Here is a 25,840-nt window from a genome sequence, read left to right as displayed (position 1 = left end):
TTAAAAAAAAACTACTAAAATAATTTTGAAACTTTACTAATTTTAATGACCAGTTACCACTTACTATACTTTTCAGGCGGGCGAAGTCAAGTGCAAAAGCTGGTTTTATACAATATAATTTTCATTTCAAATCATACTGACTGAAAATGACCATTTTTGACAGCTAATGACTAGTTTTGACCAATTTGACCGTAAAAGACGGCCAGTCAAATTCAATCACTAGTCATTTTCACACAAGGCCACCGACGTCCGTTCGTTACTGCGGCACATTCGCGACACCCCTGACTTTTGCATCTCGACCGCATCCCGAGATTTGAAATTCGAAGGAAAGCTCGCGTTTCGTCTGGTTATATGAAGTTACAATACTGTATGATATTATTACCAGTACTGTTATGGCGCAAGTACACTACGGAAAATTGCCTAAACCGAAGCGCTAGCCTGGACTCCGAAGTACCGACGCACGGGTGGGGGAAGGAGACAGTAACCGAGATGGTGTTCACACTATTACGTCTTGGCCAATTTCCCGCATAGTGAACTTGCGCCATTATGAATTTTATTGGAATTTGATAGTTGACAAGTTAAAACAATAATTCCAAGGCACAGATGGCACATCAGACTATATACTTTTGTTGCATAGCATTTATTACAACTACATAAGAATCCAGTGCTTAGCTCTAACTGCTGTTCAATTATTATCTGTTAATCAAAATAAAATCCAAATTTTAGCTATAAAATCTAAAATTACAAAGTAAACTCAGTAAAATGTTTGGTGTCATTTCTATTACCTGCAATAAATTGCACCCACGAAAATTGTGCCTTGCTTGACCCAACGAAAAGGAACTGAATTAATTTATAATTGCCTTCTGAAATATAGTTTCATTACTTTATAAGTCAAAACTTTAATATAAAATGCTTGTCTGCCACTGTCTTGTTTCCTGCCCCCCTAGACAAGTTGCACTTTTTGATCGAATCAAAAATCGAGTCCGTCATAATCATAACTCCATACAAAAAAAGGCCTTTCGACCATTTTTCGACTGGTTTGCGATTATAATGTGCACTTTGTGTAGACCCACTGATTATTTTTAGTTTTTTAAAATACTTGTTGTTCTAAGACTTTTCTTTTCTAAATATCTTATCCCTTTTCCAGCGCTAAAACTCAACGACCTAGTGAACCAGCTACAGCAGTGTTACCAGTTAACCACCGCCGGGAAATTCACCGACGCCATCGACAAGCTGCAGCGCATAGTGCAGTGCGTGCCACTACTGCATGTCGATACTAAACCGGAGCTCACTGAAGCACAGCAACTGTTGACCGTATGCCGGGAATATTTGCTGGGACTACGCATGGAGACAGACAGAAAGGGTGAGTGTCAGATACGGGACTATTCCCACCTCTCGTTCCCACCGCTGCAACTCCTGTGTAGCCAGGATCTACAGCTTGCCCGCCAAAAAACAACCAGTGAAGGTCAAGTTTGTCCCGGGGGCAAGTTAATCTGTCATAGGACCCGCAACGTGAGTGTTAGATAGTAAGTTTCACTGTCGATAGTTGGCCTCGACAAAACTAGCGCATAGTACAGTGCGTGCCACTACTGCATGTCGATGCCAAGCCAGAGCTCACTGAAGCACAGCAACTGTTGACTGTATGCCGGGAATATTTGCTGGGACTTCGCATGGAGACAGACAGAAAGGGTGAGTTTAGTGTTGTGCAAACATAGTGATATCCATAGTTAATTAACCTCGAAGATATTTAAGATAGTATCGATACTATTGCACATGACAATACTATACTTAGACCATCATTTCAAGTAATTTGATTTTTAACCATTTCCAGAATTAGTAATTACCATTACTGAATATCATCATCAAAAGTCTCTACTGCTAGTTAGTACATGACTCTTTCCAATTTACCAGGGGAAAATGATGATTACTGAACATAATGTACTCAAAAACCGTTTCTCTTCCAGCGATGCCCAAAAACACGCTCGAAGAGCAGAAGCGCACGTGCGAAATGGCCGCTTACTTCACACACTGCATGCTGCAGCCTGTTCACCAGATCCTGACCCTGAGAACTGCTCTCAACATGTTCTTCAAACTCAAGAACTTCAGAACTGCCGCCTCCTTCGCCCGAAGACTCCTAGAACTCGGCCCTCGTCCCGAAGTCGCCCAGCAAGCCCGAAAGATCCTCCAAGCCTGCGAAAAAACACCCACAGACGAACACCAACTTCTATACGACGAACACAACCCTTTCAGCATCTGCGGAATCAGTTACAAACCCATCTACAGAGGAAAACCCGAAGAAAAATGCTCCCTTTGCGGCGCTTCCTTCATGCCGGAACACAAAGGAAAACTATGCCCCATTTGCGGAGTCGCCGAAATCGGAAAAGACGTCCTAGGCCTCCGAATCTGTCCCCTGCAGTTCCAGAGATAAATAATGTATTATTGTAAGTTTATAGATTAAATAAAATATTGTATCGCGTTTTACTATTGTGTTTTTATGATTTGTTTAATTCGGTTCGAATGCGCTAGAGTTTATACAGGATTCATTATGGTTTCTTATTTACTTAATATTGTTAAGTATCGTATGTAAAATAAAAGAGATACACTATATTTAACGTTTATTTACATTAGTAACTAGAGTCTAACATTAACGAGTAAATATATCAGCTAAGTCTAAACGTCTACTGGTTTCACCTCTTGTTTGCTTTCCCTGAAATAAAATAACAAAATTAATTCAGATTCACCGCGCAGCGATTTTGGTATAGCGAAATATTATTCTATTATTGAACATAACTACATTTTAAAATCAAAATACACATTGGACTAGCAGTGGCACGTAAAACAATTTAAAAGTATTAAATATTATAATGGCAACTATGTATAGGTAGGGCAAATCCTTCTTGTGGGCACGGTTTCAATCTGAAACTCAACAGATATCGCGCTAAATGAATTTACAATAAATATCTTGGCTTGTTTGACGCCAAGCCACAATTTCCTTCTAAAGACCTTCAGTCTTAACAAATAAAGGCGATTTTGCTTTAAACTAGTGTACTCTCCTCTTGATAATGCTCGATATCTCGGCCTATTCACGATTTCTATTAAACGACCTTAAATCTCCGGGCGTGGGCAGGCCTCCTACTAGGTGGACCGACGATCTCGTAAAGGTCGCGGGAAGAGCCTGGATGCGGGCAGCGCAGGACCGTGCATTGTGGAAAACCTTGGAGGAGGCCTTTGTCCAGCAGTGGACGTCATTTGGCTGAAACGAACGAACGACCTTAAATCTAAACAATTAAGGCTGTGTTTGCCACTCGCCTGCTCTATATCTCGGTTTATCCACGATTTCTTCCAAACAACCTTATGTCTAAACAAATAAAGGTGCTTTTGCCACTCGCCTGTTGTTGAGCATGTCCTGTATCTCGTCGAAGGTCTTGCCTTTCGTCTCGGGCAGCAGAGTGGCGCTGAACACGAAGCCGATTCCGCAGCACACTGCCAGGATCCAGAACGCTGTGTAGATTCCGTAAGACGCCGCTACGTCGCGGAAAAACCTGCGAAAAACATACCTTATAAGACATACAAATTATCACAATACAACAGTAGCAGAAGAAAACACGAAAAGAGGAAACAGTGACTGAGCACCACTTTGGCGCATTCGCGATATCCATTGCATACTTAGACCCGATTTCCACCACAGCGGAGAAGAGATGTCTGTTTTGAATAACCCATCAGAATTCCGAACCGAGGTTAAGCGGAGATGTGATGTGCAAATAACGAAATCTGATTGGTTACATCTTCTCTTGTCTCCTCTGCTTGGATGGTAACCAGACCTTAGATGTCTAAGGTCTGGTTACCGCGTGGCTTTTGTAGCCACGACCAGGCCTGTTCATCTCCGCGAGTTTGCATTGAAAACAAAACACGACGATGGCCCACCTACAGGATACTATTCGACAAGGCCTCACATACGAGCGAATATTGACTCACGCACGCGTATTCTTGTGTTTAACAGTATTTAACTGCCTAAATAATAATAAAAACACAGAATGTACTTTTTTAAGTTGCCTCAAGACACTGAGAGGTAAATAAGTAGTTAATATTATTCATGATAATTCATGCTAAATCATGTATTTCCTCCGCCATTATCCGCAGTTTGGCACCTCATGTCACATAATTTTACCGAAGTCAGCCCTATAGCTTCGGCGCAGTGCCGATCACTGACATCTGTCAACAAAATGGTGCTTGACTCTTGAGACAGACTAAATTACACCATATTGTTAATGACATTGAGCATACATTTTTTTAAATACCTTCGCGAAGTAAAACTTCTGTACGTAGTACTTATTATTATTCTGTGCCACGACCTTGATGTTCAGTGTGTCCCATGCCAAGGAGTCACGAATTAATTGGATACAGGGATTTCAAATCTCATTCAATCCAAGTCGCCACTGTAGGGCAATGATATGGAGTTTATTTCGATGAACTCACAAACCGGTGAACACTACCAATCAGGGCCAAATAAATTACCTCGTCCATATGAACCCGGCGAGCCAGCACATGAAGGAGCAGATGCCGCTGGCTAAGCACTTGGTCTTCACGGGGAACATTTCCGCCACTAAGATCCATGGCACTGGACCCACGCCTGGAGACAAAATTCAGTTATATAGGTACACATGGTAAGGCTGCAGGGTAAAACTTCGTTTTCACCAAAGCTGTGCTACGAAGATGAGTGAAGCAAGAAAGTGTAGCAAAGCTGTTAAACAGTGTGTGGGTGTGGTTTTCCATGACATGGCATGTCAGGGCACAGGGTCCCCCTGAAAAAGAAGCCTAGATACGCCAATGGAACCGGTGCACAGATAAAAGCAGTGCGAGAATGTGTAGCGGGCTCTTTTCAGATGCATTTGCGCATCCACTGTTGCGGGCGAGATGGATACAGGAATAAAACGAATAAAATCTTAGTTCCGCAGTTAACTTAGTAATTCTTATATTATATTCTTACCCAGTGTGAAGAGGATCATGTAGACGATGAGGCAGAGCAGCGGGAGGAACGCGACTGACGTCATATCCACTTTGTAGTACGAGTCCAGTAACGCGTACACTCCGATGAGGGTCTGAAATATTTGTAGTTAGGACAAAACTAAAAAATTGGCACTGGGATAATGGATTTAGTTTCGTCTTGGTTAAATAACAAGCAGCATCAAGGCATTCCCAGTTTGAAAGACAGGAAAGAAATTTATTTGGCAACAAAAGAAATAGGTACACTAATAATTAGAAAAAAGTCACCCACATCAGTATCATCTTGACAGTGTAACTGCCAAGACTCAAATTTTCAGTGGGTGCCTTTTAAGCAGGGGTTTACAAAAATTAAGAACAAAAAATTAAATAACAATTAAGAATTCTGTAACCTGAGTAGCTTCTCGCGTTTGTTGATGTTTTCAATTACTTTGAAGGTAACAGACTGTCGGCCGAATACTGAAACGCCATTTAAATATTTGACGGCTTCTCAAATAGTTAAGCAGCTCCTAAACTTACATTTCGCATACTCAAAACAATATCTGAGCAGTTCTCAATTTTTAAGCACCTCTCAAATTAAGTTGCACTCAAACGCCACTTAAATGAATTTTTGCATACTGAAACGCCTTTCAACGCTAAGCATTACTCAAACAACTGTCAAATCGTCTTAAGCAGCTGTTAAATTTGAGAGTGCTTGCGCGGTATCTTAAATCCTATTCTTATACCTAAATCGACCTAAATAGTGGTAAATAATGTGTGTCATCGTTATCATTTCTTTCGAGCCTCGAGGAAATACCTAGATCTAATCGCAGGAACGCAATAAGGCTGAACGCTATTGAAAAATATTATTATAATGACATGCAATTCCGAGCGAGGTTCCGCGTCTCTAAAGAAACGGTGTTGTTTCTGGATTCATAATTTGGAAGTTCTTTGAAACCCCACACCAAATGCCATACAACCAGTGGACCAAATACTTATTATAACCCTACTGTTCTACGCAACGGGAAGTTATGAACGTGTACTAGGTGATATCTTCCACATCTAACAGCCAACTGTGCATCGTATAGTGCACGAAGTAACAACCAAAATAGCTGCTATGAAATCGCTTTACATAAACATGCCTATTTCTGAGGATTAAGGGGACTTCGCATAGCAGCATTTCCAAGAGTAGTTGATTTGTCAATTTGATGCTCTGTCAGTCAACAATGATAAATGTCAATTGTGGTTACGTTTCGGTCCACGATCGCCACTTAATAGATTTCAACAATAAAAAGTATCATATTTAAAATTATTTTTTAATTAAATAAAAATGCAAGCATTATTATTTTTATCTGATAAAACGAGATTTATATATAATAGAAACTAAAAATAAACTGTTCTATGTTAAGTTGATTGAGTATATTTCCATAAAAGACAATACATAACCAAACGATGCTGCGTGTAATGGATAAAAGACGTAAAGTTATCATTTGTGTAAATGAAAACATACTTTTTTTGGTAAATGTTGCCATTATGTAAACATTTGAGAGCTGCTTAGCTGATCACGGCTTCAAATCCGTTGAGTAGCGTTTGAGAATACCATTTAAAATTGAAGGATACTTAAATTTAGGAGCCCGTCAGCTGAGTGACAGATTTGAGTAGTGTTTCAGTATTCGGCCGTGTGCTTGATTAATTTATGTAACGTTTTATGTAAACTTTAATTAAATTAATTCCATTATAAGTAAGCGGTTTAAAGTAATTGGTTTTAAATACATTATCAAAGGCAAAATATTGCTATTGCTACGTTATGTTGGAAACTTACTAGAAATATTGTGAGTCCAAGAGACGTGGTCCACATGAGCAGTTTTCTTCCGAGCCGGTCAACCACCAGTGGAGTTATACAACTTGTCACAACCTGGATACAAAAATAACAACACACATAAGTTAAAAAGGCACAAATTACTTATGTTATTTACTACGAGTAGCTTTTGCCCACGGCTTTGCCTGAAATTCAGGTTGTCACAGATCGTCATAAATTATAGCACATAAGTGACGTTCGTTATTTTCAGCCAAATGACGTCCATTGCTGGACAAATGTCTCCCCAAGGATTTCCATAACATATTCTGACGTAATAAACAATAATACTGTAAAGTTTTATCAAAGTCCGTTCAGTAACTTTTTGCGTGATAAATTCTTCTTGTCGTGTCGACAACAAACCTACACAGTGTCAGCCCAAAACTCCGTTACAAGAGTGGCGTTGTCAGCAGCATTAATTAAATCCTCCTGAGTGCAGTTGCTCGGGCACTCAGGGCATGACATCATGTGCTTCATCGACTGGGGAACAAAACTGCACTCCATGTTTGAGCCATCCAAGAATCCCTGACCTGACCAGATTGTCCTTACTACGGACTTATAATATGGAGGACTCATGCTGCTTCTTCTAAAACGCGGTGGAGTGCCCCGGGGCCCCCGAATTCTTACCAGAAAATCTCAATTGAAGTGAACTTTGAAAATTTCTCCCATTTTCAAAATAAATTCGAAAGTTATAACTAGAGAATTCCCCTAAATTCTTTCTGTGGGTTGGCAGTGTTGTTTGACGGATAGCGATATGTGCGTTTATTTTTTATCATTGTGCGTTTTATTGTGAAGAGAAGAGAACGGTTAAAAAAAAACTGTATCAGGAGTAAGTAAGTTTAATGTGGGGCCCTATTTTTTTATTTGCCCCAGGGCCCTTGGTTACCTAGCTACGCCACTGGTGCAGTGAGAGACTTCTTTTTACCCAACTGCGCCAGGAGGGTTATTGACTGAAGTTGTTACCTGAACCACTCCCATGATGATGGTGCCATCAGAAGGAGTGATGGAGGCGCCGACCTTCACAAGCAATTCTTCCATGTAGAACAGCAGCACGTCAATGCCAGACAGCTGGAGAAGCATGGCCAGGAACACGCAGATACCTAGAAAATGTAAGTTGCTGCTTAAATGCACCTTCTTTTAGGAGAATTACAGTGAGCTAAATAATAAATTAAAATAGACAATGGAAATGTTTATTAAAAATTTTTCTTTCTTGAAAAGAACTAGCGAACTTCATGTGTAACTATAATAGTACGAGAGGGGTCGTAAGATATGTACCCCAAGTCACTTTATACTATGATAAGCTCCATGGCACACGTTCGGAAAAGTTTCAAGCTTAGCAACCACTTTCGTCCCCTCTCGTACCTACTAACATTAGGTACTTACTTATTCTAGTTCAAGAAGATGAGATGCTAGACCTAACAATTGACAAAAAGGGAATCGAAAGTCAACATGAATGATTCATTATTTCATTGTACCTACGTATTAGCAAGATCAGAATCCTGAAAACCTTGGAATTATTTTGAAAACGATGCAGTAGTAGATGTAATACTGTAACACTAGTAGGAGTAACAAAGGCATATTATTATGTTGCGAACTATTTGGTTACTTTGGTTGTAATGCATACCCAAAGCTTTGACGTTTCCTCTGGTAGCCCACAGGTCCTTAATCCTGGGCTCTTCCTTGAACTCCCTGGCTACGACTGCTTGAAGACCTTCAAGTTCCGGGAGTACGGCCTCTTTTGAAGTGCCGCGTAGTTTCTGAAGCACTTCTGATGCTTCTTCTGAACGACCTGTGGAATAACCGTTATTATGTTGTAAGAATTGAATGAATATCAAAGATTGAATGACGCCCGTATTCACAAACATTACTATGAGGTCTCACAGTGCGCGTGGACGCACAGCACAGTACAAACCAATCAAAGAGCTCTATTCAACGCTGTGCGTTCGATTTGCAGCTTCACTTACCTAAGCAAGCATCGTTTGTGAATACGGGCGTGAGTGTACGACTACGGCATTATTAAAATTCACTCCTACTTAGTAACTGTCTGCGATCCATCTTCAGTACCCTGAGCACGAATAAATCTCGTAATCGTACCTATACTACCGTAACGACGCGGTTTTGTTTTTCTTACGGAAAAAAACGATTACCAAACCGTAAAGAAAATGATATAATTTGTGCTCCGGGTAACTGTACCCGGAGCACAAAACTGATATTGTTAAGTACTTAAGTAACTGACCTACCTACTTAAGTACTTATCAATATCAGCCTTAAGTACAACAAGACTCACTTAAATCCTACTAGGTATTTTATAAAATTACACCATTCGGTTTTCTTTAACAAGTAAAATATCTCGTACCATTAAGAACGAGGAAGAACGGAGACTCCGGGATGAAATAGGTGAAAGGGACATAGAACAGCGACAGGATCCCTCCCGCCGCAGTCAGGCCCCAGTACGAGGTGAAGGGCCCAATGGCGTAAGCCAGCAAGAAGCCCACGTTGATGAAGAGCAGGAATAGCGCGCTGAGGGAGCCGCGGATCTTGTCCTGGAATGAAAAACAAACAAACATAAAAAGGATATAAATAATGTTAAGAAAAAATGTAGAACCAAAAACAGTTTTATAAGTAGTCTGACGGGTCTGGGTGTGACTATGTATAATATTTTTGTATTAAAAAAAAAAGTATATAAGTAGCATATCCGTTAAGCTAGCACCCATAACACAAGCATTAAGTTGCTTACTTTGGGGCTAGCTGGCGCTGTGTGAAATTGTCCAAAGATTTATTTATTATTATTATTATTTATTTAAAAACTTTTTCTGCCTCTTTAATGGAGGTGAAGGTAGCGTAAGATGCTGCATTCCCAACCAATTCCACTTAAAAACCAGCCAGCTAAGGATTTCTAACGTTCAAATCCAGACAGAAGCAGAAAAACCTTTCAGTAAGTTATTTGGGATTGGTACCTCCTACCTGATTTTTGCCTACCTATACCTACACTATACGAGTACAGTGTCAATTTTTTGCTTAATAGTAATAGTAATACAGTTCATCAGTGTTTTAGAGAGGAACTCTTTTAATAATCGAGGAACTTAGGGCACTTTCAAACATGAAGCGGAGGAGGCCGAGAGGAAGCGCAGCAAGCGCCACTTATAGTTTTCATACAATTTCTAGAAGCGTAACTCACGTCGTAATTCCACCCAGTAGCCATCTAGCTACATTACGGAGAAGATTTCCAATATTCAAGCCCAGAAAAAAATAATCTTCCAGGAGTCTAGTCCACCAGCTGCTTGCCAGTTACATCATGTAGACTCGTAGCAGTTCTCACCTCCGTAACCATTCTACTAGATGGGTAGCTCCTCAAAAGAATCGAGGACCTAGCTAGATTATAGCACAAAGAGGAGTTTCGTGATAGTTTTCACTTTAGCGACTCCTATCTATCTAGATACCTACTTTCCTATCTATCTAGATAGGAGAGCATCTATTAGCGACTCTCCTATCTGTAAAGATAGGAAAGTCGCTGTAGTGCGCTACCCATCTGGGTAGCTCATAGACGACGACTTCGGCCAAAAGCACAAACCGTGACGATCAAGCTGAAGATCCTGGCTTCACAGAAATTACAGCAGTGGGAACAGTCCCGTATCTCTAGTACAAAGAATTAGCAGTTCTGACCTCAGCGATCTCCCCTATATAGATGGGAATGGTCGCGAACTGCATGCCCGTGGCGCAGCCCCAGAGCAGGCGCGCCGCGTACAGCGTGGCCAGCTCGGAGGCCACTCCGGCCAGCAGCCAGCCCAGCAGCAGCGGCGCGCTGGAGCCCATGATCAGCCAGCGGCGCCCGATGTGCTTGGACAAGGACTGTGGGCCGGGAACCTAGTTCTAGACCAAAATTTCACCCAATAGCCATCTAGCTACATTACGAAGCAGACTTCCATCATTCAAGCCCCAAAAAAGGAAAATCTTTCAGGAGTAAGTTGCTAACCTCAGCCATCAGCTAGCCAGTTACCTACATCATAATAAGGTAGATTCGAAACAGCGCTCATCTAAGCGACCCTCCTATCTAGATGGGTAGCTCCTCAAAAGAGTCGCGGACCTAGCTAGATTAAAGCACAAAGAGGAGTTTCGTGGCAGTTCTCACCTTAGCGAATCTTCTGTGTAGACCTAAGCTATCTATAGCAAAAACATTGACGGTCTAGCTGTAGATCCTAGCTACACAGAAGTTGCAGCAGTGGTAACGAAAGGTATAGTCCTAGGGATAGTCCCGTATCTATTGTACAAAGAGTTAGCAGTTCTCACCTCAACGATATCTCCTGGGTAGACAGCTAGCTCCATTAAACGAGGACCCAGACTACCTATAGCACAAAGAAGAAGCTCATACAGTTCTGACCTCAGCGATCTCCCCTATGTAGATGGGAATGGTCGCGAACTGCATGCCCGTGGCGCAGCCCCAGAGCAGGCGCGCCGCGTACAGCGTGGCCAGCTCGGAGGCCACTCCGGCCAGCAGCCAGCCCAGCAGCAGCGGCGCGCTGGAGCCCATGATCAGCCAGCGGCGCCCGATGTGCTTGGACAAGGACTGTGGTCCGGGAACCTAGTTCTAGACCAATATTCCACCCAGTAGCCATCTAAGTAGCTACATTACGAAGCAGATTTCCATCATTCAAGCCCAGAAAAGAAGAATCTTCCAGGAGTCTAGTCAACCAGCTGCTTGCCAGTTACATCATGTAGACGCGAAGCAGTTCTCACATCAGCGACTCTCCAATCTAGATGGGTAGCTCCTCAAAAGAATCGAAGATCTAGCTAGATTATAGCACAAAGAAGAGATTCGTAGCAGTTCTCACCTTAGCGACTCTCTTATGAAGATGGCTAGCTCCTGTAAATAGACGAGGACCTAGGCTATCTTATAGCAGAAACATTCGCGGTCAAGTTGTAGATCTTGGCTACACTCATGAGTTGCAGCGGTGGGACCGAGAGGTGGGAATAGTCCCGTATCTATAGCATAAAGAATTGGCAATGCTCACCTGAGCGCTCTCTCTCTCCCTATGTAGATGGCTAGCTCCATTAAACGAGGACCTAGGTTATAGCAGGAAGAAGCTTATAGCAGTTCTGACCTCAGCGATCTCCCCTATGTAGATGGGAATGGTCGCGAACTGCATGCCCGTGGCGCAGCCCCAGAGCAGGCGCGCCGCGTACAGCGTGGCCAGCTCGGAGGCCACTCCGGCCAGCAGCCAGCCCAGCAGCAGCGGCGCGCTGGAGCCCATGATCAGCCAGCGGCGCCCGATGTGCTTGGACAAGGACTGTGGGCCGGGAACCTAGTCCTAGACCAATATACCACCCAGTAGCCATCTAAGTAGCTACATTACGAAGCATATTTCTATCATTCAAGCCCAGAAAAAAGAAGAATCTTCCAGGAGTCTAGTCAACCAGCTGCTTGCCAGTTACATCATGTAGACGCGAAGCAGTTCTCACATCAGCGACTCTCCAATCTAGATGGGTAGCTCCTCAAAAGAATCGAGGATCTAGCTAGATTAAAGCACAAAGAGGAGTTTCGTGGCAGTTCTCATCTTAGCGACTCTTCTATGTAAAGCCTGGTCCGTGAGCACGTAGAATCCCGTCCAATGACCCCAAGCTACCCATCCCTATCGCTCGCGCGTAATTATGTTGCTGTCGCGACTGTGCGACGGGCGCCCGCAGTGAGTGTGCGAGCAAACCTAGGCGGTCAAGTTGTAGATCCTGGCTACACAGAAATTGCAGCGGTGGAAATGAGAGCTCCGGAATCTTCTATAGTACAAAGAATTAGCAGTTCTGACCTCAGCGATCTCTCCTATGTAGATGGGAATGGTCGCGAACTGCATGCCCGTGGCGCAGCCCCAGAGCAGGCGCGCCGCGTACAGCGTGGCCAGCTCGGAGGCCACTCCGGCCAGCAGCCAGCCCAGCAGCAGCGGCGCGCTGGAGCCCATGATCAGCCAGCGGCGCCCGATGTGCTTGGACAAGGACTGTGGTCCGGGAACCTAGTCATAGACCAGTTCCACCCAGTAGCCATCTAGCTACATTACGGAGCAGATTTCCAATATTCAAGCCCAGAAAAAAGAAGAATCTGCCAGGAGTCTAGACTAGAAAATCAGTGTTTAAGTAATTTGCTACTTCAGCCAGCAGCTGCCAGTTACATCATTTAGACTCGAAACAGTGGGGTAGATCCTCAAAAGAGTCGAGGACCTAGCTAGATCAAAGCACAAAGAGGAGTTTCGTGGCAGTTCTCACCTTAGTGACTCTTCTATGTAGACGTAAGCTATCTATAGCAAAAACATTGACGGTCAAGCTGTAGATCCTAGCTACACAGAAGTTGCAGCAGTGGTAACGAGAGGTATAGTCCTAGGGATAGTCCCGTATCTATTGTACAAAGAGTTAGCACATCTCACCTCAACGATATCTCCTGGGTAGACAGATAGCTCCATTAAACGAGGACCTAGACTACCTAATAGGTATCTAGACCTAGGTAGTACCTATAGCACAATGAAGAAGTTCATAGCAGTTCTGACCTCAGCGATCTCCCCTATGTAGATGGGAATGGTCGCGAACTGCATGCCCGTGGCGCAGCCCCAGAGCAGGCGCGCCGCGTACAGCGTGGCCAGCTCGGAGGCCACTCCGGCCAGCAGCCAGCCCAGCAGCAGCGGCGCGCTGGAGCCCATGATCAGCCAGCGGCGCCCGATGTGCTTGGACAAGGACTGTGGGCCGGGAACCTAGTCCAAGACCAGTTCCACCCAGTAGCCTTCTAGCTACATTACGAAGCAGATTTCCATCATTCAAGCCCCAAAAAAAGGAAAATCTTCCAGGAGTAAGTTGCTAACCTCAGCCATCAGCTAGCCAGTTACCTACATCATAATAAGGTAGATTCCAAACAGCGCTCATCTCAGGGACCCTCCTATATAGATGGGTAGCTCCTCAAAAGAGTCGAGTAACCTAGCTAGATTATAGCACAAAGAAGAGTTTCGTGATAGTTTTCACTTTAGCGACTCTCCTATCTATCTAGATACCTACTTTCCTATCTATCTAGATAAGAGAGCATCTATTAGTGACTCTCCTATCTGTCTAGATAGGAAAGTCGCTGAAGTGCGCTACCCATCTGGGTAGCTCATAGACGACGACTTCGGCTAATAGCACAAACCTTGACGATCAAGCTGTAGATCCTGGCTACACAGAAGTTGCAGCACTGGTAACGAGAGGTATAGTCCTAGGAATAGTCCCGTATCTATTGTACAAAGAGTTAGCAGTTCTCACCTCAACGATATCTCCTGGGTAGACAGCTAGCTCCATTAAACTAGGAGCTAGACTGTTAGGGTCCTAACGAATATTAGTAATAAATAAAATAGTGGACTGTATAAAAATAGGTGCTGTATTCTCGCCAGCCTAATTTACAATTGATTATCTAGGATACGCGGTAATCGTGCGTCGACGGTGATGTCCAAAGGCGAGTGTCTGACCCGAGCGCAGCCGATGATGACGCTGTCGGCCCGAGGTGACGTTAGTCATTGTACGCCGCTCCCAACAAGACTACTTATAGCACCAAGAAGAAGCTCATAGCATCTCTCACCTCAGCGATCTCCCCTATGTAGATGGGAATGGTCGCGAACTGCATGCCCGTGGCGCAGCCCCAGAGCAGGCGCGCCGCGTACAGCGTGGCCAGCTCGGAGGCCACTCCGGCCAGCAGCCAGCCCAGCAGCAGCGGCACGTTCGAGCCCATGATCAGCCAGCGGCGCCCGATGTGCTTGGACAGGACTGTGGGCCGGGAAGCTAGTTCTAGACCAGTTCTATCCAGTAGCCCTAAGTAGCTACATTACGAAGCAGATTTTTAATATTCAAGCCCAGAAAAGAAGAATCTTCCAGGAGTGAGTTGCTAACCTCAGCCATCAGCTAGCCTACATCATAATAAGGTAGATTCGAAACAGCGCTCATCTCAGCGACCCTCCTTCCTAGATGGGTAGCTCCTCAAAAGAGTCGAGGACCTAGCTAGATTATAGCACAAAGAGAAGTTTCGTGACAGTTCTCACCTTAGCGACTCTTCTATGTAAAGCCTGGTCCGTGAGCACGTAGAATCCCGTCCAATGACCCCAAGCTACCCATCCCTATCGCTCGCGCGTAATTATGTTGCTGTCGCGACTGTGCGACGGGCGCCCGCAGTGAGTGTGCGAGCAAACCTAGGCGGTCAAGTTGTAGATCCTGGCTACACAGAAATTGCAGCGGTGGAAATGAGAGCTCCGGAATCTTCTATAGTACAAAGAATTAGCAGTTCTGACCTCAGCGATCTCTCCTATGTAGATGGGAATGGTCGCGAACTGCATGCCCGTGGCGCAGCCCCAGAGCAGGCGCGCCGCGTACAGCGTGGCCAGCTCGGAGGCCACTCCGGCCAGCAGCCAGCCCAGCAGCAGCGGCGCGCTGGAGCCCATGATCAGCCAGCGGCGCCCGATGTGCTTGGACAGGACTGTGGGCCGGGAACCTAGTCCTAGATCAATTCCACCCAGTAGCCATCTAAGTAGCTACATTACGAAGCAGATTACCATTATTCAAGCCCAGAAAAAAGAAGAATCTGCCAGGAGTCTAGTCAACCAGCTGCTTGCCAGTTACATCATGTAGACGCGAAGCAGTTCTCACATCAGCGACTCTCCAATCTAGATGGGTAGCTCCTCAAAAGAATCGAAGATCTAGCTAGATTATAGCACAAAGGCATGTTTTGTGGCAGATCTTAGCGAATCTCCTATGTAGATGGCTAGCTCCTGTAAAAGGACCTAAGCTACCTATAGCACAGACGTCGGCGACCAAGCTGTAGATCCTGGCGACACAGAAATTGCAGCAGTGGGAACGAGAGGTGAGAACAGTCCCGTGTCTATAGAACAAACATCTTGGCGTTCAAGCTGTAGATCCTGGCAACACAGGAGTTGCAGCGGTGAGAACGAGAGATGGGGACAGTTCCGTATCTACTCGTACCTATAGTACAAAGAGTTTGCAGTTCTGACCTCAGCGATCTCCCCTATGTAGATGGGAATGGTCGCGAACTGCATGCCCGTGGCGCAGCCCCAGAGCAGGCGCGCCGCGTACAGCGTGGCCAGCTCGGAGGCCACTCCGGCCAGCAGCCAGCCCAGCAGCAGCGGCACGTTCGAGCCCATGATCAGCCAGCGGCGCCCGATGTGCTTGGACAGGGGACTGTGGTCCGGGAACCTAGTTCTAGACCAGTTCCATCCAGTAGCCATCTAAGTAGCTACATTACGAAGCAGATTTTAAATAGTCAAGCCCAGAAAAGAAGAATCTTCCAGGAGTCTAAACTACGCTAGGCTACTAGCCATCCAGCTACATTACGAAAGAGGTTTCTAATATTCGAGCCCAGAAAAAAGAAGAATCTTCCAGGAGTTTAAACTAGAAAATCGATCATTGGGTAATTTGCAAACTTCAGCCAGCAGCTGCCAGTTACATCACGTAGCCTCGAAGTAGTTCTCACTTTAGCGACTCTCCTATCTATCTAGATACCTACTTTCCTATCTATCTAGATAGGAGAGCATCTCTCCTATCTGTAAAGATAGGAATGTAGTGCGCTACCCACCTGGGTAGCTCATAGACGACGACTTCGGCTAAAATCACTCCTTTGCGGTCAAGCTGTAGACCCTGGCTTACACAGAAGTTGTAGCGATGGGAGTCAGTCAACGATAACGGTGGTAATTGTCCTGTATCTATAGTACAAACAGCAGTTCTGACCTCAGCGATCTCCCCTATGTAGATGGGAATGGTCGCGAACTGCATGCCCGTGGCGCAGCCCCAGAGCAGGCGCGCCGCGTACAGCGTGGCCAGCTCGGAGGCCACTCCGGCCAGCAGCCAGCCCAGCAGCAGCGGCGCGCTGGAGCCCATGATCAGCCAGCGGCGCCCGATGTGCTTGGACAAGGACTGTGGTCCGGGAACCTAGTCCTAGACCTGTTCCACCCAGTAGCCATCTAGCTACATTACGAAGGAGATTTCTAATATTCGAGCCCAGAAAAAAGAAGAATCTTCCATTAGTTCAGACTAGAAAATCAGTCTTTTCTTGTCAGCAATTGGCTAACTTCAGCCAACAGCTGCCAGTTACATCACGTAGCCTCGAAGTAGTTCTCACTTTAGCGACTCTCCTATCTATCTAGATACCTACTTTCCTATCTATCTAGATAAGAGAGCATCTATTAGTGACTCTCCTATCTGTCTAGATAGGAAAGTCGCTGAAGTGCGCTACCCATCTGGGTAGCTCATAGACGACGACTTCGGCTAAAAGCACAAACCTTGACGATCAAGCTGAAGATCCTGGCTTCACAGAAATTACAGCAGTGGGAACAGTCCCGTATCTCTAGTACAAAGAATTAGCAGTTTTGACCTCAGCGATCTCCCCTATGTAGATGGGAATGGTCGCGAACTGCATGCCCGTGGCGCAGCCCCAGAGAAGGCGCGCCGCGTACAGCGTGGCCAGCTCGGAGGCCACTCCGGCCAGCAGCCAGCCCAGCAGCAGCGGCACGTTGGAGCCCATGATCAGCCAGCGGCGCCCGATGTGCTTGGACAGCGGACTGTGGGCCGGGAACCTAGACCTAGACCAGTTCCACCCAGTAGCCATCTAAGTAGCTACATTACGAAGCAGATTTTCAATAGTCAAGCCCAGAAAAGAAGAATCTTCCAGGAGTCTAAACTACGAAAATGTTGCTAACTTCAGCCAGCAGCTAGCCAGTTACATCATGTAGACTCGAAGTAGTTCTCGCCTCAGCGACTCTCCAATCTAGATGGGTAGCTTCTCTAAATAGATGAGGAGCTAGGTTATAAAGAGGAGATTCGTAGCAGTTCTCACCTTAGCGATTCTCCTATTTAGGTAGATGGTTACAGTATATAGACGAAGACCTACGCTATCTATAGAACAAACCTTGGCGGTCAAGCTGTAGATCCTGGCTTCACAGAAATTACAGCGGTGGGAATAATTCCGTATCTATAGCACAAAGAATTAGCAGTTCTAAACATTGGCGGTCAGGCTGTAGATCCTGGCTACACATGAGTTGCAGCGGTGAGAACGAGAGGTGGGAATAGTCCCGTATCTATAGCATAAAGAATTGGCAATGCTCACCTGAGCGCTCTCTCTCTCCCTATGTAGATGGCTAGCTCCATTAAACGAGGACCTAGGTTATAGCAGAAAGAAGCTCATACAGTTCTGACCTCAGCAATCTCCCCTATGTAGATGGGAATGGTCGCGAACTGCATGCCCGTGGCGCAGCCCCAGAGCAGGCGCGCCGCGTACAGCGTGGCCAGCTCGGAGGCCACTCCGGCCAGCAGCCAGCCCAGCAGCAGCGGCACGTTCGAGCCCATGATCAGCCAGCGGCGCCCGATGTGCTTGGACAGGGGACTGTGGTCCGGGAACCTAGTCCTAGACCAATGCTACCCAGTAGCCATCCAGCTACATTACGAAAGAGGTTTCTAATATTCGAGCCCAGAAAAAAGAAGAATCTTCCAGAAAGCTAACTAGGAAATCAGTGATTGGGTTAGCTGACTTCAGCCAGCAGCTGCCAGTTACATCATTTAGACTCGAAGCAGTGGGGTAGATCCTCAAAAGAGTCGAGGACCTAGCTAGATTATTATAGAACAAAGAATAGTTTCGTGACAATTCTCACCTTAGCGACTCTCCTATGTAGACCTAGGCTATTTATAGCAAAAACATTGACGGTCAAGCTGTAGATCCTAGCTACACAGAAGTTGCGCAGTGGTAACGGGAGGTATAGTCCTAGTTATAGTCCCGCATCTATTGTACAAAGAGTTAGCAGTTCTCACCTCAACGATATCTCCTGGGTAGACGGCTAGCTCCATTAAACAAGGACCCAGACTACCTATAGCACAAAGAAGAAGCTCATACAGTTCTGACCTCAGCGATCTCCCCTATGTAGATGGGAATGGTCGCGAACTGCATGCCCGTGGCGCAGCCCCAGAGCAGGCGCGCCGCGTACAGCGTGGCCAGCTCGGAGGCCACTCCGGCCAGCAGCCAGCCCAGCAGCAGCGGCACGTTCGAGCCCATGATCAGCCAGCGGCGCCCGATGTGCTTGGACAGCAGGACTGTGATCACGGGGCCTGGGGAAAGGGGTGTAGAAAGTTATAAGGAGGTAAAGCTTCAACCACAACAACGTCAACAAAAGTCGCGCGGACTGTCAAGGGTTGCGCGACCTGTCATTGGCATATGATCGCACCGGCGGGCGATGGCGATCTGCACGCGTTGGTGTGATTGAAGCATAAGGCTACTCGTATTTAAATATTTTGATGATGATAGTTATGAGTTCACATTTACAGGGCAAAAAGGCAAAGAGTAAAAACTTCGAAAATTTTAGAGAGGGTTACTCTGTGGGTCAATGTCAGTGGTCAAATCAGTAGATCGTTTATTATGAAGGGAGGTCCTTTTCAAATGAAAAACTGGTTTTAATTTCTGATTCAGATTGAGTGTCTGACTGTTCTGGTTGCTGTAGGTATAGTTACTTGCTATGACAAGAGTTAACATCAAACAAACCAAATACTGTGCATCAAGCCAAACAATTTTGCAGCAAAATGTAGAGTCAGTGATGATGTTGTGTCTGAAAAAACTGGTTTACTTAGTTGTCTGAATAAAACACGGTAGCTAAGTATCTTACTTTACTACTAATGACGTAGCGATGTAATTAAATATCTATTTATTCTTCTCGTCAATTTAATCGGTCATGTTTTATTATAATATGGTTATTTAGCATAATTCCCACACGACATGCCATTTTGACCTTATAGTAACGTTTATTACAATATCTAATATTAAATCTCATTTTAAACTTATAAATGAATCGTTCTTCCAAGTCCAACAAGTGGTAAATACAGTCAGTAGCCAAAAACTTCGCAACACGTCTTTGTTACCATTGGAATAATCTTTTTTTAAAAATAATTGTGGTATCAATTTTTTTACGACTTTGGGTGTCACAAACTATTTGACGCTGACTGTACGTTGAAACGCGATGGAGGAAAGTTGTGGCATAATCATCTATGGACAGGTGGTTGTTCAAAATAATGAATGGATTATGCAGTAGGCCTATTTTTTTTTTAATAAACCTGGAGCAGCCTGGAGCTTAACCATCTGGCTCACTTTCACTCCGAAAAACATTTTACGAATGTTGCCATTCCTCTCACGCAAATGCAACTCTCAGTATGAGGTACAGTAACAAATAGACTTGAAACTATGTGATTATTATTACCGAAGAGTCCTCCGAGCACCAGCAGCGATCCGATCCAGGACTCCTCTTGCAGCGTGGGTGGCGTCGCCAGAGGCGAGTTGGGTCCGCGCAGCTGAGGCAGCACGGGCGACGTCCAGCCCATCGACATCCCTGTGCAGAGGCTGCCGTAGCTTGCTGTGGAGTTAGGAAGTTCTATTTATACATCAGAAACTGTGGCGGTTCAAGTTTGCAGGGTTATAATTCACTAATTCTCTTTGTGATTCACTCCGATCTGATAAGCACCTATCAGGTGGGTTCAAATTCAAATTCAAAACGTTTATTGCATGTACAAACAATTATAGTGGCTCTTTGGACAGTAGAATCAATGAACATTGACGCGTTGAAGTTTCTGAATAGGCATAGTTATTTCACAGGAATACAAACCAACATGAAGTGCTAGGTGCTAGGTTTCCATATACACACCACCAAATTGTTGAATCCAGAATATATCGGGTTATAGTAGAGAAAATAATTTAGTTTAGACCTTGCATTACATTTACCTATACCTAGCTCTACATTTGGTAAAGTATCAGTGCTCTAGAGCTTAGAGCAGGGTAAATCTAGATATTGGATAAGCATCTGGCTGGAACCTAGATCTGAATAATGTATTAAATAATTCAACGTAATTTCAAGTAACTGGTTGGCATTATAGTCCAGTCATTATAGTAAGTTCACCTCGGAATTCGAGATACCCAGCTGTAAGTCTGTAAATACGTGTATATTGACACCCTAAAAGTTGTCTCAAAACCTACATATGGTAGGGTGTAAGCAACTATTAAATTTCAAGGTCAACGGTCACAAAAATCGGTTTTTTGCGCTTTTTTTAGAAATATCTCATTTCCTGTGGGTTTTTTGCTATTTGTATTTATTATCAATATTGTAGAATACTAAATTCTCTACAAATTTTGTTTAAAAACTTTTTTTATACGGTGAACCGTTTTCGAGATAGAGGGCGGAGAGCGCGCGGTCACTGCATCACTTCAGGTCTACTTAAGCGGTTTAGATTTTTCATACAAAAGGATTTTCCCGCTAATTCCTGTGGGAATTTCGGGAATTCCTTGTTGTAACTAAGCTTTGAGTTTACTAAGGTACCTACATGCCAAATTTAAAGCGTCTAACTTCCGTTAAGCGTTTAGATTTTTCATACAAAAGGATTTTCCCGCTAATTCCTGTTCCCGTGGGAATTCCTAAGTATACTATAACCTGCCCAGGTGTATGAAGAATAATTGTACCAAGTTTCGTTAAAATCCGTCGAGTAGTTTTTGTTTCTATAAGGAACATACAGACGGACAGAATTCTATACATGAAATATATTTTCAAAATAACTATCAGGGGGTGATTAGTGATCGATACTGATGCCAAAAATGCAATCAGTAAAATTTTTGTCTGTCTGTCTGTCCGTCTGTATGTTCCTTATAGAAACAAAAACTACTCGATGGATTTTAACGAAACTTGGTACAATTATTCTTCATACACCTGGGCAGGTTATAGTTTACTTAGGAATTCCCACGGGAACAGGAATTAGCGGGAAAATCCTTTTGTATGAAAAATATAAACGCTTAACGGAAGTTAGACGCTTGAAATTTGGCATGTAGGTACCTTAGTAAACTTAAAGCTTATTTACAACAAGTAATTACCGAAATTCCCACGGGAATTAGCGGGAAAATCCTTTTGTATGAAAAACCTAAACCGCTTAAGTTGACCTGAAGTGATGCAGTGACCGCGCGCTCTCCGCCCTCTATCTCGAAAACGGTTCACCGTATAAAAAAAAATTTTAAACAAAATTTGTAGAGAATTTAGTATTCTACAATATTGATAATAAATACAAATAGCAAAAAACCCATAGGAAATGAGATATTTCCAAAAAAAGCGCAAAAAACCGATTTTTGTGACCTTTGACCTTAAAATTTAATAGTTGCTTACACCCTACCATATGTAGGTTTTGAGACAACTTTTAGGGTGTCAATATACAAGTATTTACAGACTTACAGCTGGGTATCTCTAATTCCGAGATTCTTACCTAATTTAAGCTTAAATGACTGGACTATTAGTATTTCGAGGTAGGCGCTTAATACTTTCAAACTACTTTTTTCTGATTGTTTTCATCAATAAAACATAGTTTGCCAGGTGGGAATTCCGAATCGACTAGATGCACCCGCAGGCTCTTTATAATAGTATTTAACTATAATAAATATTGTTAGTAACAGACCAATTGAATATTTATAGCACCAAGTAATCTTAGAAGTGAAGGGCAACAGGTTTAAGTCTATAGGTACTAATTTATTGTGTCCTTTTTGTCTATACGTAGGTATTAGTTTATTCTGTGGTATTAGTGGAGCTTATTAGACTTTTTGTGTCAGGTATTTAGCTTAAATAAAAAGTTGTACGAGTATAAGTAGTTATTAGCATCATGAATTCATGATTCACTGCTTGGGGAGCTTTTGATCTTTAAGCTTAAATAAATCAAAGGCGTATCGAAAACAGTAACCACTCTTTCGCAACATACACACACATGGCTTTTGGTTGGCCGTTCGATTCCCAGTGCAAACGCGAGTCATTGTTTTTGTTTGTTTGTTGTTCTACATGAAAATGAAATATGCCTACCTATTTAGTTTCATAAAACTTAGTGTGCGAGCTATCAATAAGTTTCCTTTTAGTTTTGGCAATTCATCGTGCATTTAACAATTCTTCTTTTCGGAGTTAATTTAATACCTACCTGATTGCAATCTCTTTAATTACAATTATTTGTGTAAAAACCAGAAAAATCCCACAGTTGTTTTGAATCACGAATTTAACCGCTTCTATCGGTAATGTCCAATAAAAAAAACTTACAGTGTCATGTTTATTGTAACAACACAGTAAACAAGCAACGTAGGAACATAGCCTGACCCGGTTGACTGAATCTGAGTATTAAAAAAGTAGAGGTTAATTTAATTTTATTGAAAGATATTTCATAAAATTAGTTACTATTCTAAAGTTAATTTGAAGGTAACTTGCTAGAATATCAAGGAGAGATTATTACATCCCTAAAAGAAAGAGGTGACAGGTGTTGAGGTTCATAGAGTTAACCAGGTTACCTATATTTTTTACATAATGTAATGTTTTTTATTGTGATTTAAATGAAGGCTTTAAATGTTATGTTATCTTATCTTACTTCGAACCATTGGGATCTTTTGTGTTTTGTTTCCCGATAAGCCGACCCCAGGAGACCCATCATAGTAGTTCTAGCGCGTCGTATTCGCACAGTACACAGGTGTGTTTCATGGACTCCGCATGTTCTCCACATGCTCCGGCCCGTCTTGGGGCATGTGGTTCGTTGTGTATTACGCCCGTATTCACAAACATTACTATGAGGTCTCACAGTGCGCGTGGACGCACAGGGTGACACACGAACCAATCACAGAGCTCTATGCAACGCTGTGCATTCGATTTTCTGCTTCACTTAAGTAAGTATCGTTTGTAAATACGGGCGTTATATATAGTGTCCTGCCTGTTAACGCACTCGTGAAATGTTAAGTTAAATTAACGATTTAAATCAAGAAATGTTTTTTTTTAATTATTTATTTATCATACACACCACATAAGTAGCATTGATGACTACGAACAGTAAGAAGTTTCTGGGTACCTACTTATTTAACTGAACCCCGGAAACGATGTACAATTCCATAACTGCATAAAAAAACAATCTTATCATTACCACTTACCCAAGGAAGCTGCCAAATATTGCCGCCATTTCAACTTAAGGTTATCAATCATATTAAAAACAGCCCACGCAGAAGTTATCAATAACTTCTCACAATTAAATATTTAATAAAGTTTTGATAAATTGATAATAACAAAGACGTGCGACCTGTCGGCCGCTACAATTACTTCTGTGTGTAAAACCTTTGTTTTCAACGACGTTCCCTTCACAAGATTTTTTCTGCTTTGCAAAAAGTAATTGATTGAGAGTGATAGTAAGGATTTTAATGAGCATTTTTTGTAGAAGGCCGTATGAAGACATTAATGCCGTTAAATTAGGAGGAGTTTTTGTGTTGGTGTAATGGGTTAGTGTTATTTCGGGGTTTAAACAATTACTTACTCTTACTTTTTTTGTCAGTTACAATTTATAAGCTGACTTTAGTGGACATTCTGTCGTAGAGCAGATGACAGCACTTCTTCTCAGCATCAGTCGATCTATTTAATTGTAGAGACAGTGTAGAGAGATTTTGAAAGAAAGAAAGAAAAAATGTTTATTCAGTATCATCGACAATACAATTTTTTTTTATAAGTTAATTAGAAATCATTGGGGGAGGCTTATGTTCAGCAGAATGACGATGATGAGTTAATCGGGGCTATGAAACGTAAAAAACATCATAATTTTGTGTTGCGACTCACATTTTCGTGGTCAAACCATAACTTATCATCCATCTGTGGTCAAAATAAGAAATGTGTTGTAGTATCTACGCATGTATGGTATATCTGATCTATGGTAGGCATTGTGTTGTACACCTACGTGTAAAGTTATGTCAGATCTATGGTAGGCATAGTTTCAAAGACCAATTGCTTAAAGGCCATGTTTTAAAATTAACACTCATATAAGAAATTATTGAGTGTCACCTTAAAGATAGGTAGGAAGGTAAAATGATTGAAAACTTGGAATGTTTTTTTTTAATTTTGCCTAATTGTTCTAACTAAACAATCTCAACAAAGTTACCAAGGCAAGTCCGACCTATTTAGCCAAGCAATATGCATAACAATGCAAGGCGTTCAACAGGACACTTGGTGACTTATCCGCAGTTCGCTAATTTTATTCCAGCGATTATCGCTAATCGCCGCGGTTGGCCTTGATCTTGAATAATGAGCACAGTCAAAGTGAGCAATAAGACTATGACACAGTTGCTGTGGCAAAACGTATACAAGTTGTAAAAGCCATAAAACTTTTCAAAACTATAGGTTTTGATTAAAAAGAAAACTTGGTGGTTTTATTTTGTTTTATTTTCTCCCAAGTTTTTCCAAGCGGACTTTTTAATTTTAAAATATAGGTAGGAAGTAGATATTCTATTATTGATATTAACTAACATATTATTTTGATAAAACAAATATCTGAAATACTGAAATGTTTGGAATTGATAGAAAGAGGACAGATAGCTTTAAGTAGATAGTTAACTCTATTTGACACCGGCGTGGAAAAAGCAAACCACGAAAGCCAGATTTTTTTATTAAAAATTAACCCAAAAAAGAAAATACTCTCTACCCACTCTTCGCATCAAATTGTTATTTCTTCAACTTTGAAACAGATGTAACTCACTGCTATTAAAATAAACTGTGGCTTTCCTTCCGTCCATGAATCAATATACCGGCGCCAATGGATATTGGTTCTTATAATTATAGTGCGAAGGTTTATTCTAGTATTTGAGCGAGTGAAAGGGTAATCATTTCACTGGATAGGCCTTATTGACTTCGATGATTGATATTTGGATTAAAACAAGTGTTTTCCCGCGGCTTCACTCGCGTAAAATGAAGTTTGTTTAGGTATCGCGTACGCATGCCACTGGAAAAAAGAAGTAATAAATTATAATATTTTAATACCTAAGTTGATTTATTAAATATTGGTAGCTGCATTTTTGTACCTTCTTATAAAATAAGATCTAACTAACTACACAAATGACCTTCCAATGATACTTATACATAATTGAAATATTTAAATAAAAAACCGTTTACTGTAGGTCTAATAAGTGTAACCCCATTATTATGTAGGATTGTAGGT

The 25,840-nt window shown here is 42.8% G+C and overlaps 2 protein-coding genes and 1 long non-coding RNA gene across 3 annotated transcripts in view; 1 reads left to right on the top strand and 2 right to left on the bottom strand.

The window, feature by feature from the left end:
* Window positions 1-2,481, top strand: part of LOC135083747 (coatomer subunit alpha) — a 31,656-nt gene extending 29,175 nt beyond the window's left edge. Inside the window, exons 20-21 of the mRNA XM_063978487.1 lie at window positions 1,148-1,363; window positions 1,965-2,481. Of these exons, the coding sequence (XP_063834557.1) occupies window positions 1,148-1,363; window positions 1,965-2,428 (680 nt within the window). The 3' untranslated portion in view covers window positions 2,429-2,481. The remainder of the gene's footprint in view (window positions 1-1,147; window positions 1,364-1,964) is intronic.
* The window catches only part of LOC135083758 (uncharacterized), an 84,195-nt gene that overhangs the window by 52,424 nt on the left and 5,931 nt on the right, over window positions 1-25,840 (bottom strand). The window lies entirely within an intron of this gene.
* LOC135083752 (facilitated trehalose transporter Tret1-like) lies at window positions 2,603-23,946 on the bottom strand. The gene is made up of 11 exons (XM_063978492.1): window positions 23,796-23,946; window positions 20,074-20,226; window positions 18,732-18,934; window positions 9,192-9,378; window positions 8,460-8,624; window positions 7,799-7,935; window positions 6,803-6,895; window positions 4,988-5,099; window positions 4,516-4,630; window positions 3,390-3,542; window positions 2,603-2,707 (listed from the first exon to the last, which is right to left on the bottom strand). Exons 1-11 carry the CDS (start codon window positions 23,845-23,847, stop codon window positions 2,671-2,673), a joined length of 1,407 nt encoding a protein of 468 aa, XP_063834562.1. The 5' UTR covers window positions 23,848-23,946; the 3' UTR covers window positions 2,603-2,670.

The sequence above is a fragment of the Ostrinia nubilalis genome, chromosome 24 (assembly GCF_963855985.1).
Source record: "Ostrinia nubilalis chromosome 24, ilOstNubi1.1, whole genome shotgun sequence".
Taxonomy (NCBI): Eukaryota; Metazoa; Arthropoda; class Insecta; order Lepidoptera; family Crambidae; genus Ostrinia; species Ostrinia nubilalis.
This window is presented reverse-complemented; position numbering and strand designations above follow the sequence as displayed.